This window comes from Myripristis murdjan, chromosome 9 (assembly GCF_902150065.1).
Source record: "Myripristis murdjan chromosome 9, fMyrMur1.1, whole genome shotgun sequence".
NCBI classification, from domain to species: Eukaryota; Metazoa; Chordata; class Actinopteri; order Holocentriformes; family Holocentridae; genus Myripristis; species Myripristis murdjan.
Genome location: NC_043988.1, coordinates 33,819,524 through 33,835,868, shown reverse-complemented (window position 1 = coordinate 33,835,868; position 16,345 = coordinate 33,819,524). Strand labels below are relative to the sequence as shown.

The 16,345-nt window shown below is 40.3% G+C and overlaps 1 protein-coding gene across 1 annotated transcript in view; it reads left to right on the top strand.

Annotated features, from left to right (window-relative positions):
* The first annotated feature begins 8,653 nt into the window (after positions 1–8,653).
* Positions 8,654–16,345, top strand: part of eeig1a (estrogen-induced osteoclastogenesis regulator 1a) — a 39,534-nt gene continuing 31,842 nt past the window's right edge. The window contains exons 1-2 of the mRNA XM_030060356.1: positions 8,654–8,759; positions 8,853–9,153. Coding sequence (XP_029916216.1) covers positions 9,011–9,153 — 143 coding nt within the window. The 5' untranslated portion in view covers positions 8,654–8,759; positions 8,853–9,010. The remainder of the gene's footprint in view (positions 8,760–8,852; positions 9,154–16,345) is intronic.

The window sequence follows — 16,345 nt, the reverse complement described above, 5'->3', positions numbered from 1 at the left end:
CTTAAAGTTCAAAGTGCATGAATCAAAAAAGGTGAAGGAGTGGAGAAAAAAAGTTTGAAATAATTTTTAATATCAAAGCCCCATGTGTTTCAGCTGCAAAAGTCACACCCACAAGACTGCAGTGCAAGGCCAACAATGATAAATATAGTTGGTGACATTCAAAATTACAGTTAAGTGGGCTTAACTTTGGTGCCCAGTGCTTCATTTCCTTGTTTTTTATCCCGCTGCATGACATCAGTCTGCTCTGATTGATGATTAGCCACATAGGAACAAGGAAAGTTTTCGCCTTTGTGAAGCCCTCTGTGCCCTGAATGAGGAGCTGCGTCCAGCTGAGGGGCGCGACCGGTTTGCAGCAGCCCTGTCCTGGTGCCGGGACGAGGCTGGAAGCCAACGAGGTGCTGAAAGAACTCCAAGAGCTGCCGGCCGGGCCACATGGAGGCCGGCCAAGCCACACTGCTCCTCACCTTTACAAGCTACATTCAGTCCTCTACTGGGATTACATGTGAACCGAGGACCATGTGATACTAGAGAAGCATTCCTCTGGGGCACCCTCTGCACCACCACCACTTGGCACACACACACACACACACACACACACACACACACACACACACACACACACCCATCTATCAAGTAGAGCAAAGTTCTGCAGCTTCTCGGTGCTTGCTGCACTCTCACAGGGGGACATTTGATTTTACACCTCGGACACACTGCCAGGCGGCGACTTCAAAAACCTACGAGTCACAAGTTTCCAACCTGACTCGATGCTCAGTGCAGGACAACATGAACACAGAGGACAGGGTGTGCCGAGATCTGCAACCAGCGACTGGCATTCAATATCTGTCCAGAAATGCAACCATGGAGAGTCTCCATCTGATTTTCAGTCTTGGCAGAGATGAAAAGCCTCTTGTTTATCATGTAACTCAAAAGCCCTCCACACAAACATCACATCAGACATGATGTAACAGTCAATATCTGCCAAAAGGCCAGTGTCAATCCAAAGACATATCAGCACAGCCCCTGATCATTACAATTAATAGACTGCACAAAATGTTCCTAAAAAATGTTTTATTGCATATCAAATTGCTCACAAATTCCTAAAAATGTCTGGGTCTGCTTCCTTAGAATCAGCTGTGTTTACATTAAGAGTGTGGAGTGAGAAAGTCCTCACTGTTTACAAGGTGCTGCTGCTTTTAAAATGTGTGTTTTAATCTATTTTGCAGTGCAACACTTTACTTTAAACAGGCCGTGTTCAAATATATTAACATGTGTGTTAAAGGTTATGAAGTTGCTGTAGTCCTGTAATACAGTATTTGCATTTCTGTGCACTTACAATCATGAAATTTGAGAGTAATTACAGTTTTATAAATGGAGCTGATGTTTTTGTCTTTTTTTTTTTTTTTAAATATCAGATATCAGCCAGTCAGTGTCGAGGTCTCTCCTTGAGCACAGCTACAGAAATAAAGCATCTAAAATTTGATATTATAATATAGAAATTTAATTGTGCAACAATATTTTGAAAATGTGAAAAGTGAGACAAAGAAGAGAGGAACAGGTTAAGGTGTGTCTAAATACTCTTTGTGTGGAAATGGCATGTGTTAAAGGTGTGATCTTTGTTCCCCAGCTTAAATTAATCAGTGGCAAATTAATTCTGCATTGAAAGATTTATAAAAAAAAGTATTGAAAGGATAATATCCCTTTCACGCATAGTGGTCACTACAATGGACAGCTGTTTAAAGTCATTTTCTCCTAAATGCAATGGTTTCTATGGTGGGATTGCATATCAGCTGTTAGAATGCTCTCTGCTGCTCCCCCCATTGAGGTTTATACAGAGACTGTCAGTTCTTGTTGCTGAAAACATATTAATACTAGTATCATGACATGTTAATACCAGTCCTGCATCCTTAAAGAAGTATGGAGACTCACAAAAGTGTTCATGCCCTAAGAAGAGTAAAAACACATAAGAAAAAAATCTTGACTCAGGCTTTCATAATTCATGCATGAAAGGGATATACAGATTTTTATTTTAAGCTGGGGGTTTTCTGTCAAATTTTAAAGGAAAAGTGTTCAAATTGAAAGTTATTGAATACCCGCACAAGATAACATATTTTTAACACTAACACTGTTGTTGTGCTGGTGAGCGCTCAGTGTCACACATTGACAGATAAACGTTACGACAGAGACACAAGATGTGTGACAAACAGGACGCAGCTCCTCAGCACTTTAACCTCGGCGCTTCAAACACTCTGTTGTTGTTGTTTTGTACAGAATAAGGTTTACATAAACGGTCATATCATGGTTTTGATATGAAAGGACACCTGACACACACATGTGACCGTGAGGAGGAGATAGGAAGCAACTACACCCACCCTGTTTCCATTTAGTGAGAGTTTCTGCTTTTATTGCACCACATTTTGCATCATATTTAGAACATCAGCAAACCAGTACATCTGCCAGCTTGAACACCTCTGAGTCTGTGACCCCGTTTCCCCCGGTGTTAACATCCGTCCTGAGAAATCCGATCATAATCCGACACCTCTGAGTTCAGGTGGAAACAGCAGCAGAGTGTCCTGAAAGTGTCTTGAGATCCACTCACTCGGGTCATGCTTTTTTCCACATTGCTTTGGAAGTGTAAACAGACCCGTGTCCCAGGACGCATCGAAAGACCCCCTACTCACCTGATGTCCCTCTGTCTTCAGCTCTGGTCCGGCCCAACACCCCCGACACCCGGCCAGACCGCCACTTTACCAATAAAAAAATATCCTACCTGACTCTTTCATGCACAGCAGTACAGCTCCCCTAAAAACATGATTTGAGAAATTGTGGGGTCTCAAAAGTCTCTAAAATATGTATTACGAAAACATGCAGAGATTTTCTCCCATATAAAATTTGGATGCTACCCCCTTTCTTAAATTTTGGGACCCGGCATGATGAAACACACTCTTTCTAACCCAAGACATAACTGAGTTACCACAGGAATACCACAGAAGTATTACAGGCGGCAGTGTGAATGTGGGTGTTGCAGTTACTACAGAAAACTACTGCAGAGAACCCGAGTCTCTCAAACCCTCTGGAATAATTAAATAATCTGAGTAACCAACTGTTTAACTTTGCTGATGATCTCTCTCTCTCTGTGTCTCGTTGTCTCGCTCTCTCTCGCCTAAAAAAAACACCCTGCATGGAAATTTAATGTGCTCATGTGCATATTTAGTGGGAAAGTGAGATCCAATCACAAGGGGGCAGGTGAGGCACATGTCAGTGCCAGGTGTGAGCCGTCCTCTGGTGATCACGTTACACAGGACGGATGTTTGATACCAGGCGGGAACAGTCTCTGATTGCTTTACTTGGTTTGGTTTCAGCGGATGGATACAGTTTTCCGGCGTTCTTTGGCAGGAAATAATCCCCAGTGAAACGCTGACCTAACCCTCTGCTGCCTGTGGGTTCGGCTGCAGTGTGTGTGTGTGTGTTGGTGTGTGAGGAAAGCAAGCGCTCTTACTGCCGGGGTTTTTCACATGTAAATTTTTAATGGTTTCACTTCCACCAACAAATCTCCATTCAGTTCTGTGGTACAGAGTGAGAAGGGAAACAGACCGGAAACCCTGACAAATCGCATAGAAACTACCTGCATGGACAGACTGAAGTAGGGCTAATTTGGAAAATTCATTCTTTCTTCCTTTCTTTCCTGACCCAGTTTCCCCCCAGGGATCAGTAATGTATTTCTGATTCTGATTTCTTTCTTTCTTTCTTTCTTTCTTTCTGGCATTTTTCTGTCTCCTCAACATTGCCAGTCAGAAAGTGACTAAGATTGTATAAAAAACTGAGAAATCCTGCAGTGATACGGTACATCTCAGTGAGGTGATAACACGCAGTTATTGTTGTTTTGTGCAGAATAAGGTTTACATAAGTGTTTATATTATGGTTTTATTGTGAAATGACACCTGACACACAGGCACATGTGACCAACAGGCAAAGGTGGGAAGCAAAAACACCCACAGAGTATTTTCACTCCTCCTTTTATTGCCCCACATTCCAGCGGGAAATCTTGTCCTTTTTACTGCTCCACATTCAGCCACCAGTTAGTCTGCAGTTAGCAGAGAGGGAATAAAAACAAAGAATAAATAAACAGAAAACAACAACAATGAATGAATCTGTGCATTCAGTGAAACCTCTGTCACCCAGCATTAAAATATGTATTTAATAATTTCTCTGGAAACAAATACAGCCAGCTTGTCTGTGTCCAGCTGATCTTGGCTCAGCCCTACGTGGAAAACCAGGCCCTGCCACACAGACAAAAGAGAATAATCGGAAATCAAAATAACCACTGAAAGGCCAAACAATGAGCAAAACGAAATGGAAGTAAAATCAAGACTTGATGTAAAATTTCCCAGTTTGGGATCAATAAAGCAAATCTATCTATCTATCTGTCTATCTATCTATCTAAAAACTGAAAGACACTGAAAGACAAAGATGGTAAAAGAGATAAAAAGGTGATAGGAAAAAAAAATTCTAAAACTACAAGAATAAGAGCAATAATGAAATAAAATAAAATAAAATAAAATAAAATAAGATAAAAAGACCGTCTGTGTGTCTGTCACAGGTCTGTGACTGGCAGTCTGTGTTAGAGTGCGTCACCCCGGCCTCCCCTCTCAGCCGAGCCAAAGCTGCACTTTGTAAAGATGTAAAGTTTCATGTCAACACAGCTTCAATTTGTTGGAGCTGCAGCCTCTCAGATTTTAACATTTAATTTTAACGTTAATTATTTCACTTCGGACCATTTCATGCAAGCTGTGTTTCATTTTAATACTTTTATTATTATTATTATTATTATTATTATTATTGGTTTTTTTTTTATTATCTGTCAGTAAGACCAGTGGTTCAACAGAAGTGTCAGTGGCAGAGTTAACACAGTATATTAACATGGTTTATACTGAAATACTTCACTGAAGCGCTGCTTTGCCAGTCCTGGTCTTTCTCCAGAGCTCTGCTGCCCTCTGCTGGCAGGACCTCAGCTACTGCACAGCCTCAGTCCTGCGTTTGCATGTCATGAACTCCTTCTCACAGTTAATAAATGGACTGGACAGGACTGGACTGCATTTTATTGAGAGTTGTTTCCACTATTCTGTCCCCTCTCATTATATATAAATAGGGAGGACAAAACAACAGAAACACCTCTTGGTATAATGTAGACCAGTAGCAGACCTCTGCAAACTACAACCTCAATAATAAACACAGAATTAAAGTCACACATTCTCCACAATGTCAACACGAACTGAACATTATAAACTTTGTTAAAAGGTAGAATTTATGGCAGCAGGGGCGCAAATCTGACTTCACCTCTGGGGGGTCCTCAAGTCCAAGTCCTCAATTTCTCAAGAGGGGGGGGGTACACCAATATTAACCAATGTACAATACAGAACACACACACTGGAATTGTCACGTGCTATAGACAAAAATCACATCAATTCTAGTGACACCATGGGAGACAAAACATTATGAAGCAGTATAAAACACTGTAAAGTCACTGTGAATCCAGATTGGGGCAATTCAGGTTACAGCCAGTAGTAAATTACAACACATTATGATAACAAAATACAATATACAGTACACAGTACACACAACCTAACATCAATCGTTGGTAGATCATAAAAAAAGAAAAAAAAAAAAAAAAAAAAAAAAAAAAATCAACAACTGTGGACTGTGGACTCGAGTTACATGACCTGCACTTTACCTGGACTCAAGTCACAAATCTGATTTCTGTGAGAATTTCTTTATTTGGAAACGACAGATAAAGAAATCTTGATGACCTCAGACTCGACTTGACAAAATCAAGACAGACTTTAACACCAATGATTTGTGACTTTTTCATTTCATTTTCACTTATTTGTTTATTTTATTTTGAGCATGTTAAAGGAATGAGATCACAAAACGAGCAGAGAGAGAGAGAGAGAAAATGAACCAGTTTCCAACAATGAGCAGCTCAGTGCAAGAAAAATGATCAAAACAGATGCACATATGAAGAGAAGTGGAGAGAAGTGCCAACTTATTGAAATCCAGCCGTTCTCATCAGTTAATGATTGATTATTATTCAGCTTCCTGTTATTAATAAAGACTGGATATTCAGAACTTTGTTTAACGACAGGGTAACTGATAATATCATGCATAACCTCATTACTTAGATATGTATCATAGAGACTAAACTAAAGTACACACAGAAACTGGGGCCCTGCCATTCCTTGGCATAAAAAACTTAACAGATAAGATAGACCGGTCAGTTGAACAGGATCTGCTAATAGATCATGTGCAATAATTTGCATATACAGAGCAGGCAGAGGTAAAATTTGCTTTATTATATTACATTAATAAATGATTTGAGGTGAGCTGCATTTGGATATCGCTGGTACAGCTTCCAGGCCACACTTTCTTTCACTGTTTCACTTTTGTTGCTTGTATGTATTGCATGTGTTCTGTCATTTTTAAAAAAAATATTTATTTATTTATTTATTATCTGACACTAATAGCGCTGCTGTCTTGACTCCCTGGAAGAAGAGGTCTTGTATCTCAGTGGGACCTACCTGGCTAAATAAAGGATACAAAACACATTAATTTAGTAAAGGTCGCATTGTGACTTGTTTAAGACTTGAACCTCTTGACTTGGGACTTGAATATCAGGAAAACAGTGACTTCAGACTGTGGGAATATTATGCAGCTTGTTTTATTTGATTAAAACTCTCATTAAGAAACTCAAAGTCCATGTAACCCTGCAGAGTCTGCAGGAGCAAAAGGCCACTGTGGCTGTAACATATATGCTGCCTTCAGTTGCTGTAGGAATTAAGAAAAACCCACTAAAGCAGTTTATAGCCTACATGGGAAAGTAGGAATTTTCTGCCTTGCTTTTCGATCAGCACCAGTGTTTCTTCTGAACTGTGAACATCTGTGAAAAAATGATCTGGGCTTATATCGCAATATATCGCATCTCATCAATTTGGTTATTTATTTGACTGAATAGATAAAACCTTATCAGTCATCAGCCATCGCTCCATTTGTTCCAGTAAATTTAATCGATATATTCAATTTATCTGCTCTGTCAAATAGTCAGCGTTCCCATCATTTACCGACTAAAAAGCACCTTGAAAACGTGACACGTGATATGAACAATCAAAGAAAGAAGATGTTTTGAGTTTCAGAGGAGACCGTGAAGGAAGCATGATGTGCCTGCAGTTCACATTATGGCCACACGGGGGCGCAGCGCCAGCATGAGGACGCTGCAGCTGGCAGTACTTTGTGGGTCCGAGGCGGCTCGTCAAGCAGCCCGGAGAAAACAAGGACAGAACCGGAAGTTGATCTATTCAGCCTCCATAATAAAAGCATAAAACGTGTCACTCAAAATTAGACGTTTCAAAGGTTCCAGCCGGAAAAAGGCCCCATTCTACAGCCTTTATGGGCTTTTATGAATTTTTAGGAACATTTATGACATATCTCTGAGTTAAAATACTCTTTTCCAGGGTAACAGATGAGCTACACTGTTTAAGATTTATGAATGATGTCTAATTAATGTATTTATTTTTTATTATTTGTGGGGCACCCTGCCATTCAGTTGATATCAAAAGTTTTCACACTTTCTAAAATTTCCTCAGTTTTATTCCATTGGGATATGATATTAAATTTCATTAAATCATTTTTTGAACTTTCGATTGGCTATAGACACAACATGCACCTTTTCTGAAATGAGGATCCTCTTGTTATTGCTTTGACTGTTTTGCTGTGGAAATCCAAATAAATCTTAGGACATGTGTCATTAAATGGGGAGTAAATGGAGTAAAAGAAACTGTGACTTTCGAGGACGTGTAGACTTTTGACTTCTGCACGTGATTTTTTTTGTGAGTGTTTCATGGTCAGTGGTTCAAAGTCCTCTTTTTTGCAGTGTTGCTTTATGTGCTTCAATAATTTTCTTCCCCGTAAAGTCTCAAATTAGTGCACTTTGTAATTTAAGGATCACAGATTGCATATCACTGTTCTCTCTGATAAGAAAAATATCCTAAATAACTTCCACCCTGAGTGAGTGTGTTTGCAGAGTTTAGTTTTTAGGTTTTTATATTCTCTTAGGACAAAGTTTTCTACTGAGTTTATTGTTAATATGAAACAATGTTTTAATTGTCAATATTTAAATTATGTGACATTCGATTTTAATTCTCCCAATACCCTTTGTAATTGTTTTAATGAATTTTTGGGTCCTTTAAATTGTATTCATTGACTTTCGCTTATTTTATAATTTAATAATGATAATGACAATCACAACAACAACAACAACAACTACTACTATTACTACTACTACAACTACTACTACTACTACTACTACTACCTCTACTACAAAAGATAAACAATCATAATAAAAACAATAACAATGATAATTATGTATATCATTATTGTTGCTGATATTTTTATATTTCTAATGATAATAAGATTATCATTATAATTTTATCGTTTTTTTTTTTTTGTTTTTTTTTAAACTTTTATTTTAAAATCGTGTTCAATGCTGCAAACTCGACAGGACTTGAGATGAGGAGCGCTGTAGTGACGGGGCTTTTCTTCTGAAAAGGCTGTTCCGGAAGTCGTGTTTGATATCGCTGTCCGGCTTGACGCTCGCGGTCCAAAGTTCCTCTCGGCACCCGAAAAGAAAAGGAGGTGAAGTCTTCTTCTGTCAGTTTTCTGTTGCTGAACCGCCCCGAGTAGAACCCTCCAGCCTCCCGAAATGTCTTCAGGTAGGCCTTTTCTCACTTTTTAAACTTTCATACACGCACACATTCTGCATTTGAATCGGTTTTTTAACCCGTGGCGGTGGGTTTCTCCGTCAGATTTGTGCGCTGAATCATCTCTGAAGGGGAGTTCGGATGAAGATACGCAGTAACAACAGCAGCAGCAGGGACGCTTCCACCTTCCTCCTCCTCGCCACTTCATTTTTTAAAAGTTTTAAGTGAGCCGCGTGTTTTATGCTCGAGCCGACAGCACAGCGATGGCTTTCTTCGTGAAAAAGAAGAAATTTAAGTTCCAGACCCAGCTGACCCTGGAGGAGCTGACCGCCGTGCCTTTTGTCAACGGAGTTCTGTTCTGCAAGTTGCGGCTGCTGGACGGAGACTTCGTCGCCACTTCCTCCAGGTAAAACAAACACCAGACATCACCTCGCACGGCCCTGTCACGGCCTCTGCATCATGTACAGACTCTTAAAAGTAGTTTGTGGCGATGATCAGTACAATCTGATGATGAGTTTTGTCTAAAAAGTCTCTAGAAGTGTTTCTGTGCTGCTCAAGTTGTGCCTCATCCTCTTTATTATCTCTATAATATTCCTATATTTGCATTTAATCTAGTGAACTATAATATTGTAGTGATTTGTGCGTGCTTTGGTAACACTGAACGGTATATCGTTATCATATCGTTATCTAGATATGAACATGCGTGATAATAATATCTCAAAAGGCAGCGATATGAGCGATATCACATTTAGAGTTTGATCAGTGATCAATAACATATTTGGTGAAATAAGTGCATTTTCTACTCCCAGTTGGTGTTTTAATTTTCACTGTTGTTACACTTAAAATTTCAAATTAATGCGAACCTACAGTCGTGTCGTATATCGTATTGTTATCGAGGTATTTTGTATAAATATCAAGGTTTTAAATTTTTGTCTATGTAGTGCAGTCCTGCTTCACACTGCTGTTCTTCTTTGGCATCTCTGTAATATCCCCATTGTAGTGTTCATATGACCTTTGCCCATCCTCTGGACCCTCATGTTGACTTTTCATTAAGCCGTGGAACAACATTTGAAGTCATTCTGCCCCGTGTAGACCCAGATATGAAAAAATATTAGGTTTGTGTTAGCTATTAAATTGTTTAGATGTCATTCTTCAGCACATACAAAGCACAATGTTAAAATAATCATTCGCATCTTGATTTGTATCATCACAGCTTCCAGTGAAATGAAGCTATTAAGCCTCGTTTTGCAGAGGACCCACTTGAAGCCCCTCAAGGACTTTAAAAAACTCATTTATGTCCCCAGTAATATTCCAATAATATCCCTGTGGTGCCTTAGAGTCTGTCTGTGGGCCTCAGTAGGAAGTTATGATGATGTTTTACTGCACTTCTTGGTGGTTTCCATAAGAAATCCCTCTGTTTCTCACAGGGATTTAAATTTTCTAAAACCTCTCTAAACCTCGTCATTGGGTCACTGTCAGTCTTTTTTTAATTTGGTTTTAAAGCCACACTGTAGCGGACGGTCTGTTACCAATCTGGGTGTTTAGATTGTTTTAAATTTTTTGCAAAAGAAATACAAACTGTGTTGTCCACGGTTAATGAAAGAGCGGCGCTCTCTGAGTCAGGTTTTAAGTGCAGGGTGCAGCGAGTGCCTCTGCATCTGCAGCTGAACTGCAGGACCAGACCAGACATGACAGATCCTCTCAGCCTGATCACATGCTCACCTTCATCAGCAGCTGGAAGACGCCTTGATTTTGATGAGTGTGCTGAAATACGATCGCTTTAAAAACCTGCAGCCTCTGATTGAACGACACAGGGATGGGATGAAGCTGTTAATGGATCACCAGGAGAGAGAGGCGATGGTGTAATTAACGTCTCGTAACACCGACTTCCTTCTCAAACCTCCATGCATCAGCAGCTGTTCTCTGTTCGACTTTAGTTTACAAGATAAGGTTATTCAGCTCATGTGAGACCCATTAGACGGCAGCTTCAGCCCTTCAGACCCGCTGTAGGTTCACTCTGCTCAGCTCATGTAGGTCACAGTGGGCGTGTCCCCGCATTTTAAACAGCGTCCCTTCAAGTCCAAACTTCACCACTTAAAAGCCTTGAAGTGCTCTTAAATTAGAATTTGAGAGATCTTAAAGTCAATGTAAAACTTTTTATCTATTTTTATTGATTTGTGTGTTTCTTTTCTCTAACACTAACCTGCTGCACTGACAGTGCTTGTTGGGAAAATTCACTTTATACTCACCTGTCATACTTAACGGTGGAGAGACATCATAGAAAAGCCTCATGCTTACCTGTGAAGCTCTGCGGAAAAAGTAAAAAAAAAAAAAAAAAAGATCATTTGTCCTTACATTTGGTCAAAATCACTGTTAAAACTGCTAACCTCGTTACAGGAACAAAACAGAACAGGTTGTTCTTGTGTTGGATGCATGAGGTTGTAACATGAGCGGCACACCTGCAGCACAGACTGTACTCTAACACACACTCTGCGCTGCAGGCTGGATCTGCTGTGGATCAGAGTTGCAAGTTTGAGAGTCGTGCTGCAACCTCCTGCATCTTGTAGCACAAATAAAACCTGTTTTGGTGTTTTTTTTTACTCTCATGCAACATGTGCATCTCCTTTTGTTGTTTTTTTTTCTTTTGCAGCCTCTTTTCTGTCTCTCTTTACTGCACACATGCACAGTGACCTGCTGCACCAACCCCACCTTGTAAAACAAAGCCGGGTTGTAGTTTGTAGGTCAGCTGAGCATTTCATGTTGGAGTGAATCACAGCAAACCTGTGTGCAGAGGAAGCAGCAGGTCTGATTTCAGAGGTTTGGTGTTTTGGTGAAGAACAGGATTGAAACAAACAATGACAGGAATCCAACTTCTGTCTGAAAATGAAGAAGTCAGCGTGCCTTTTTTCAGTCCCCACCCCCCCTTTATCAACACTTTCCTACACCCTGCTCGCCCTGCGTGTTTAAACAAGCCTGCTGAACTTCAGAGGCCTGAGCTGATGGCGATGCTGCCTACGTGGGGGAAGCGTTCCTCTGGGTCCCTCTGACCTCAGCGTGCAAACAAACGCTGGCTTGTCAGAGGATGTTTTCTCATTTGATGCCTGTCATCAGTCGAGAGATAGCAGATCGGGAGGTTTAGTTATATAATCATTTCTGCTGCTGTGGAGAAGACTGGAGAACATCAGTGGGCGGAGCCAAAGAACCACCGTTTTTTTTAAAGTTTAATCCTGAGCAGCAAAGAAGGAGCTCTGCTTAAAATATAAATGATAAATGCAAGTGAATGGCATAATTTTTCATTCATTCATGATCATAACTTTCATAATGTTGGAAGGTTAGCAGGTTAGCAAACTAGCTTACATAGATAGCTGTAGGCATGGACAGCTACTTTGAAGGGTCAGCTAGGCTAATATGCTAACTTACGTAAATTAGTATGACTTGATTGCATTTTTTTGTCCGTTCATCCGTTTGTCACACAGCAGCATAACTTCTAAAAATCTGGTGCTCGGATTTCCACCAGATTTAGTGGGAAAGTTTGTCATGGGCCAAGGAAGAAGTAGCTAACTGTTAGCGTCCCTTCGCCAAAAGGGGGCGTGGCAGTGGGTGATGCATATTAGAACAAATGTATGTGTTATCACAAAGCGTTGACCAGGTGTATCATGGGCCACAGAAGACCAGGGGTGTATTCAGCGCAGACGTACCGGTATGTAACGTCAAGCTAACAGAAACGATAAAGTTCTGAACAACCTGCTGCATTATGCAAGCGTTGCAAATATGGAAGCCAAGAGGGCCATTCTCCTCGCGATTGTAGCCAAAGAACTGTCTGAGCAGGACATTACTTTACATGGATCATTAACTATAGGGGTACTGCAATACATTCAATGTCCACTATGAAAAAAACAGTTGTTAAACATTGTTTCCAAGATTTGTACCACAGGCCTACACAAATGAGTTTTAAATTTTAAGTTGAATAAAAGTTGCCATATTATTGAGAAAAACAATAAACTATGTCTGATTTATCATCATACTTACCACATACATGTGCTTTTACCAGTGTTGTGCAAGTTCATAGTTCTCATGAACTAGTTCAAAGTTCAGTTCACACAGTATAAAAATGAATAGTTCACGTTCATAGTTCACCATTTCAATTTTGAACTAGTTCAAAGTTCAGTTCATTTCAGTTTTTTTAGGTGAAAAGTGAGAATGAAAGACTGACCTTGTTTTTCAAAGAAAACTATGACATCCATCACCACCTAAAACTGTTCGCTGTTTACAATTATGTATTGTCCTAGTGGAATTGTAGAAATCTGTAAATCTCAAACAATGTAGTCCATTATTAATTTGTCTACCTGTTGCTGGGAAATCCAGTAATACCCCTGAAGGCTGCAGGCAGTGTGACTTGGGTCGTTTGGGGCTGGCAGGGGGTGTTCTTGCCCATTCCTGATGACTTTTTGGGATTGTCAAGGACTTGTAGATATTTTCTCACACTGGATGGATGCTTCAACTCCAAATGCCTTTTCAAAAATGAAGTTGACATGTCCACCTGCGCTGAAAGTGTTTTTCAGCGCAGGTGGACATGATTTGCACAGAAAGGTTAGATTTTTGCTGTCGGAATCAATGTAGGGCCCTATAAAATCCGTTTTATTTTTTCCCAAATTCCGTTTTTTCCGTTTTAATTTTTGGGAATTCCGTTTTTTACCCTTTACTCTTATTTTACTTTACTACCAAAAAAGAGTGTTTTTAATGTTTATGACTAATATGCACACAAATTAAATAGAAATTACCTTAAATTAATTGAGGTAACAAATAAACAACACTTTATTTATTTATTTATTTATTTAACAATTACATTGTTATAGCAGTAAAAGGTGAAAACGATATGTTATTAATAATTGAACAATATTAAATTATTTGTTTTAAAAATGTAAATTACTTATCAAACAGACCTAACAATTCAGCTACCAATGAATGAGCAGTAGTATGCATGTGATAACATAGATTGAAAAATAAGCCGAAGTGATACCTCTTCTCTGAATAGACAAGCTAAGCCAGTGTGCTGCTGTTAGCCAGTGAAAATAGCGCAGAGTGGTAGCTCTTCGCGTTGTTACACAAGCTATGTCAGTGCGCCGCTGTAGCTGGAAAGTTTCTTTGCTTTTGGACTCGTACGGTGCCGGTGCACGTGTTGGAATGTTTTTCTTGGTGGTGCAGGTGAAACCACTGGAGGGGTTGTGCCACCCAGATTTGCTTCCGTCCATGTAATTTTCCCCAGACATACGTTCATATTCCACACAAAAACAGCATTTCATTCAAATTATGTCAAATTCCGCAATATTCCGTGTTAAAAAGGAGAAGGGAAATTCCGCAATAATTGGACCTAAACATTGGCGCTGACTCTCACATAATCTGAACGAGTTCACGTTCAAGTTCTTTATTTACAAATACATTGCGTTCAGTTCAACGTTCTTAAAAAAATGAACGTGTTCAATGAACACGTTCTTTTGAAAGCGTTCATGCACAACACTGGCTTTTACCTCCTCAAATGATGGGCAACATTTTAAACATAGGCTGCACTAATATAGCGACTTGGAAGCCATAATGGAGCACTAGCGTTTTAAATCGCAGAGGCTTCAATACAGGCTGATGCTGATTGGATAACACCTGTGACACGCCCACAAAACGGAGGAAAACTACCTCCGAGGCATGTTGTTACAAAACGTTACAACCAAACACACCATTCAATGAGACAACATCGCACAACGTTACGCATCGTAACGTCGTTGAATACACCCCTGGTTAGTATCTCAGGCAGGTCAGACAAAAGGGGGCGTGGCAGTGGGCGTGGCCTGCCACAGTAAGCACAGAACTTGCCAACAGATTGGCATAAACAGCAAGTTAATAACGTCTCATACTGATTGGACCACGCCCACGTCACCCAGCCCACGCCCACTTCCCTTCAGGCCACGCCCACCCCTTTCAGTTTCTCTACAGGGGCCTTGTGGGGTTTCCTCTGACTTAGCATGTAGCTGCGACACACGGAGATGCCCACCAGAGCTGATTCTCACATTAAACGTATAAAAAGTCGAATTTTCAAATAATGTTCCCTGATTTATCCCAGATGTTTTGTGAGCAGTGTTAGTTAGAGGTGTGGTGTGGATGAAAGCCAGTGTTTCAGGATTTACCTGGCTCAGTGTGGACACGGTGTGCGACACGACATTTATTTCTCCATTTCCCACATCTGCACTACAACACTGTGGGGGATGAAATACAGTTGTCCCTCGCTATAACGCGGTTCACCTTTCGCGTCCTCGCAGTTTCGTGGATTTTTTTTGGTGCAATTTTGCATGCTTTTTTTTTTTTTTTTTTTTTTTTTTTTTTTTAAACAGCGCATTGTGTTCTGCGTCCTGATTGGCTAAGGGACTGTAGACCATTTTCAATCAATCTCCTCCGTGCCGTGTCTCCTGTACAGTACAGAATGCGTTCATTCTATAATACTGGACTGGATTTTTCTATGAAGGGTTGAACTTTGAGAGTTTAAACAAGAGAGAAAAGTGAGAAAATGTTAATGCCTGTCTGAGAAAAGTGTATAAAGTGTGTAGTGAGGGCTTTCACAGCCTTAAAACATCTAGAATAATTGTAAAAAATAAAGCTGACTACTTTGCGGATTTTGCCTGTTGCGGGTTATTTTTAGAACGTAACTCCCGCGATTAACGAGGGACCACTGTATATCCATATTTAACATTTAACAGAGGAATAAATCTGTATTTTTAAGTTTTCTTGTCATAGTGTGAACAGGGTCTGAAGAGCATGTTCTTTAGCTCCGCCCACTGAGGTGTAACTCAACCAATGGGATTCTTTCTGCCTCTCAGAAGTGTTTGCATAACTGCAGCTCCAGTCTACTGAGAAATAACACTGAACTCTATTGAGAAATAACACTTTTCTGGGTTGAACCACAGGACAGGACAGTGATGGCCGAGGCGAGTTCAGTCTTTTCTCTTGAAGTTTACATAACAGCACAGATTCCTCTGCTCTGGTTTATCTCTTTCATCTCTGTCTGAGTATCTGTGTAAAAGCAGAACACAAGGGCTTCTCAGAAACGGCAGCGATGGTGCGCGGAGGCAGGCACAGATTAGCGTTACGTCACAGAGCACAAACCCCGTCTTTGTCTGCGTCTGCCTTGTTGTGGATCTGGAACAGTTGGGGAATTAACATGGAGGCCGTCCAGCCGACCGTGCTGCCTCGCATGAAAACCCCCCGAGTCCCAACTCATCCAAGTCTGCATGTAAGCACAGAGGATCACATGCTGTAAATGTGACCTTCCAGCACTTGTTCTGCATCAGGGTCAGCCAGACCGATGCACCAGGCCGCTGTCCATCGGGTATCAGTCACTGTCATCCACCTGGAAAACCCTTTTTTTTTTTTTTTTAGCATTTGTTACGTAATTTTTTTTTTTTTTTTTTGCATCAGGATGTAATCTTTTGTGTTGTGATGTAATTTTAACTCGTGTGGACTCCAGGAAGAGCAGTTGCTACCTTGGTGGTGATTAATGGGGATCCAAATGAATAAATAGCTAAATAAATAGATTCAGTTTTTATTTATACTGC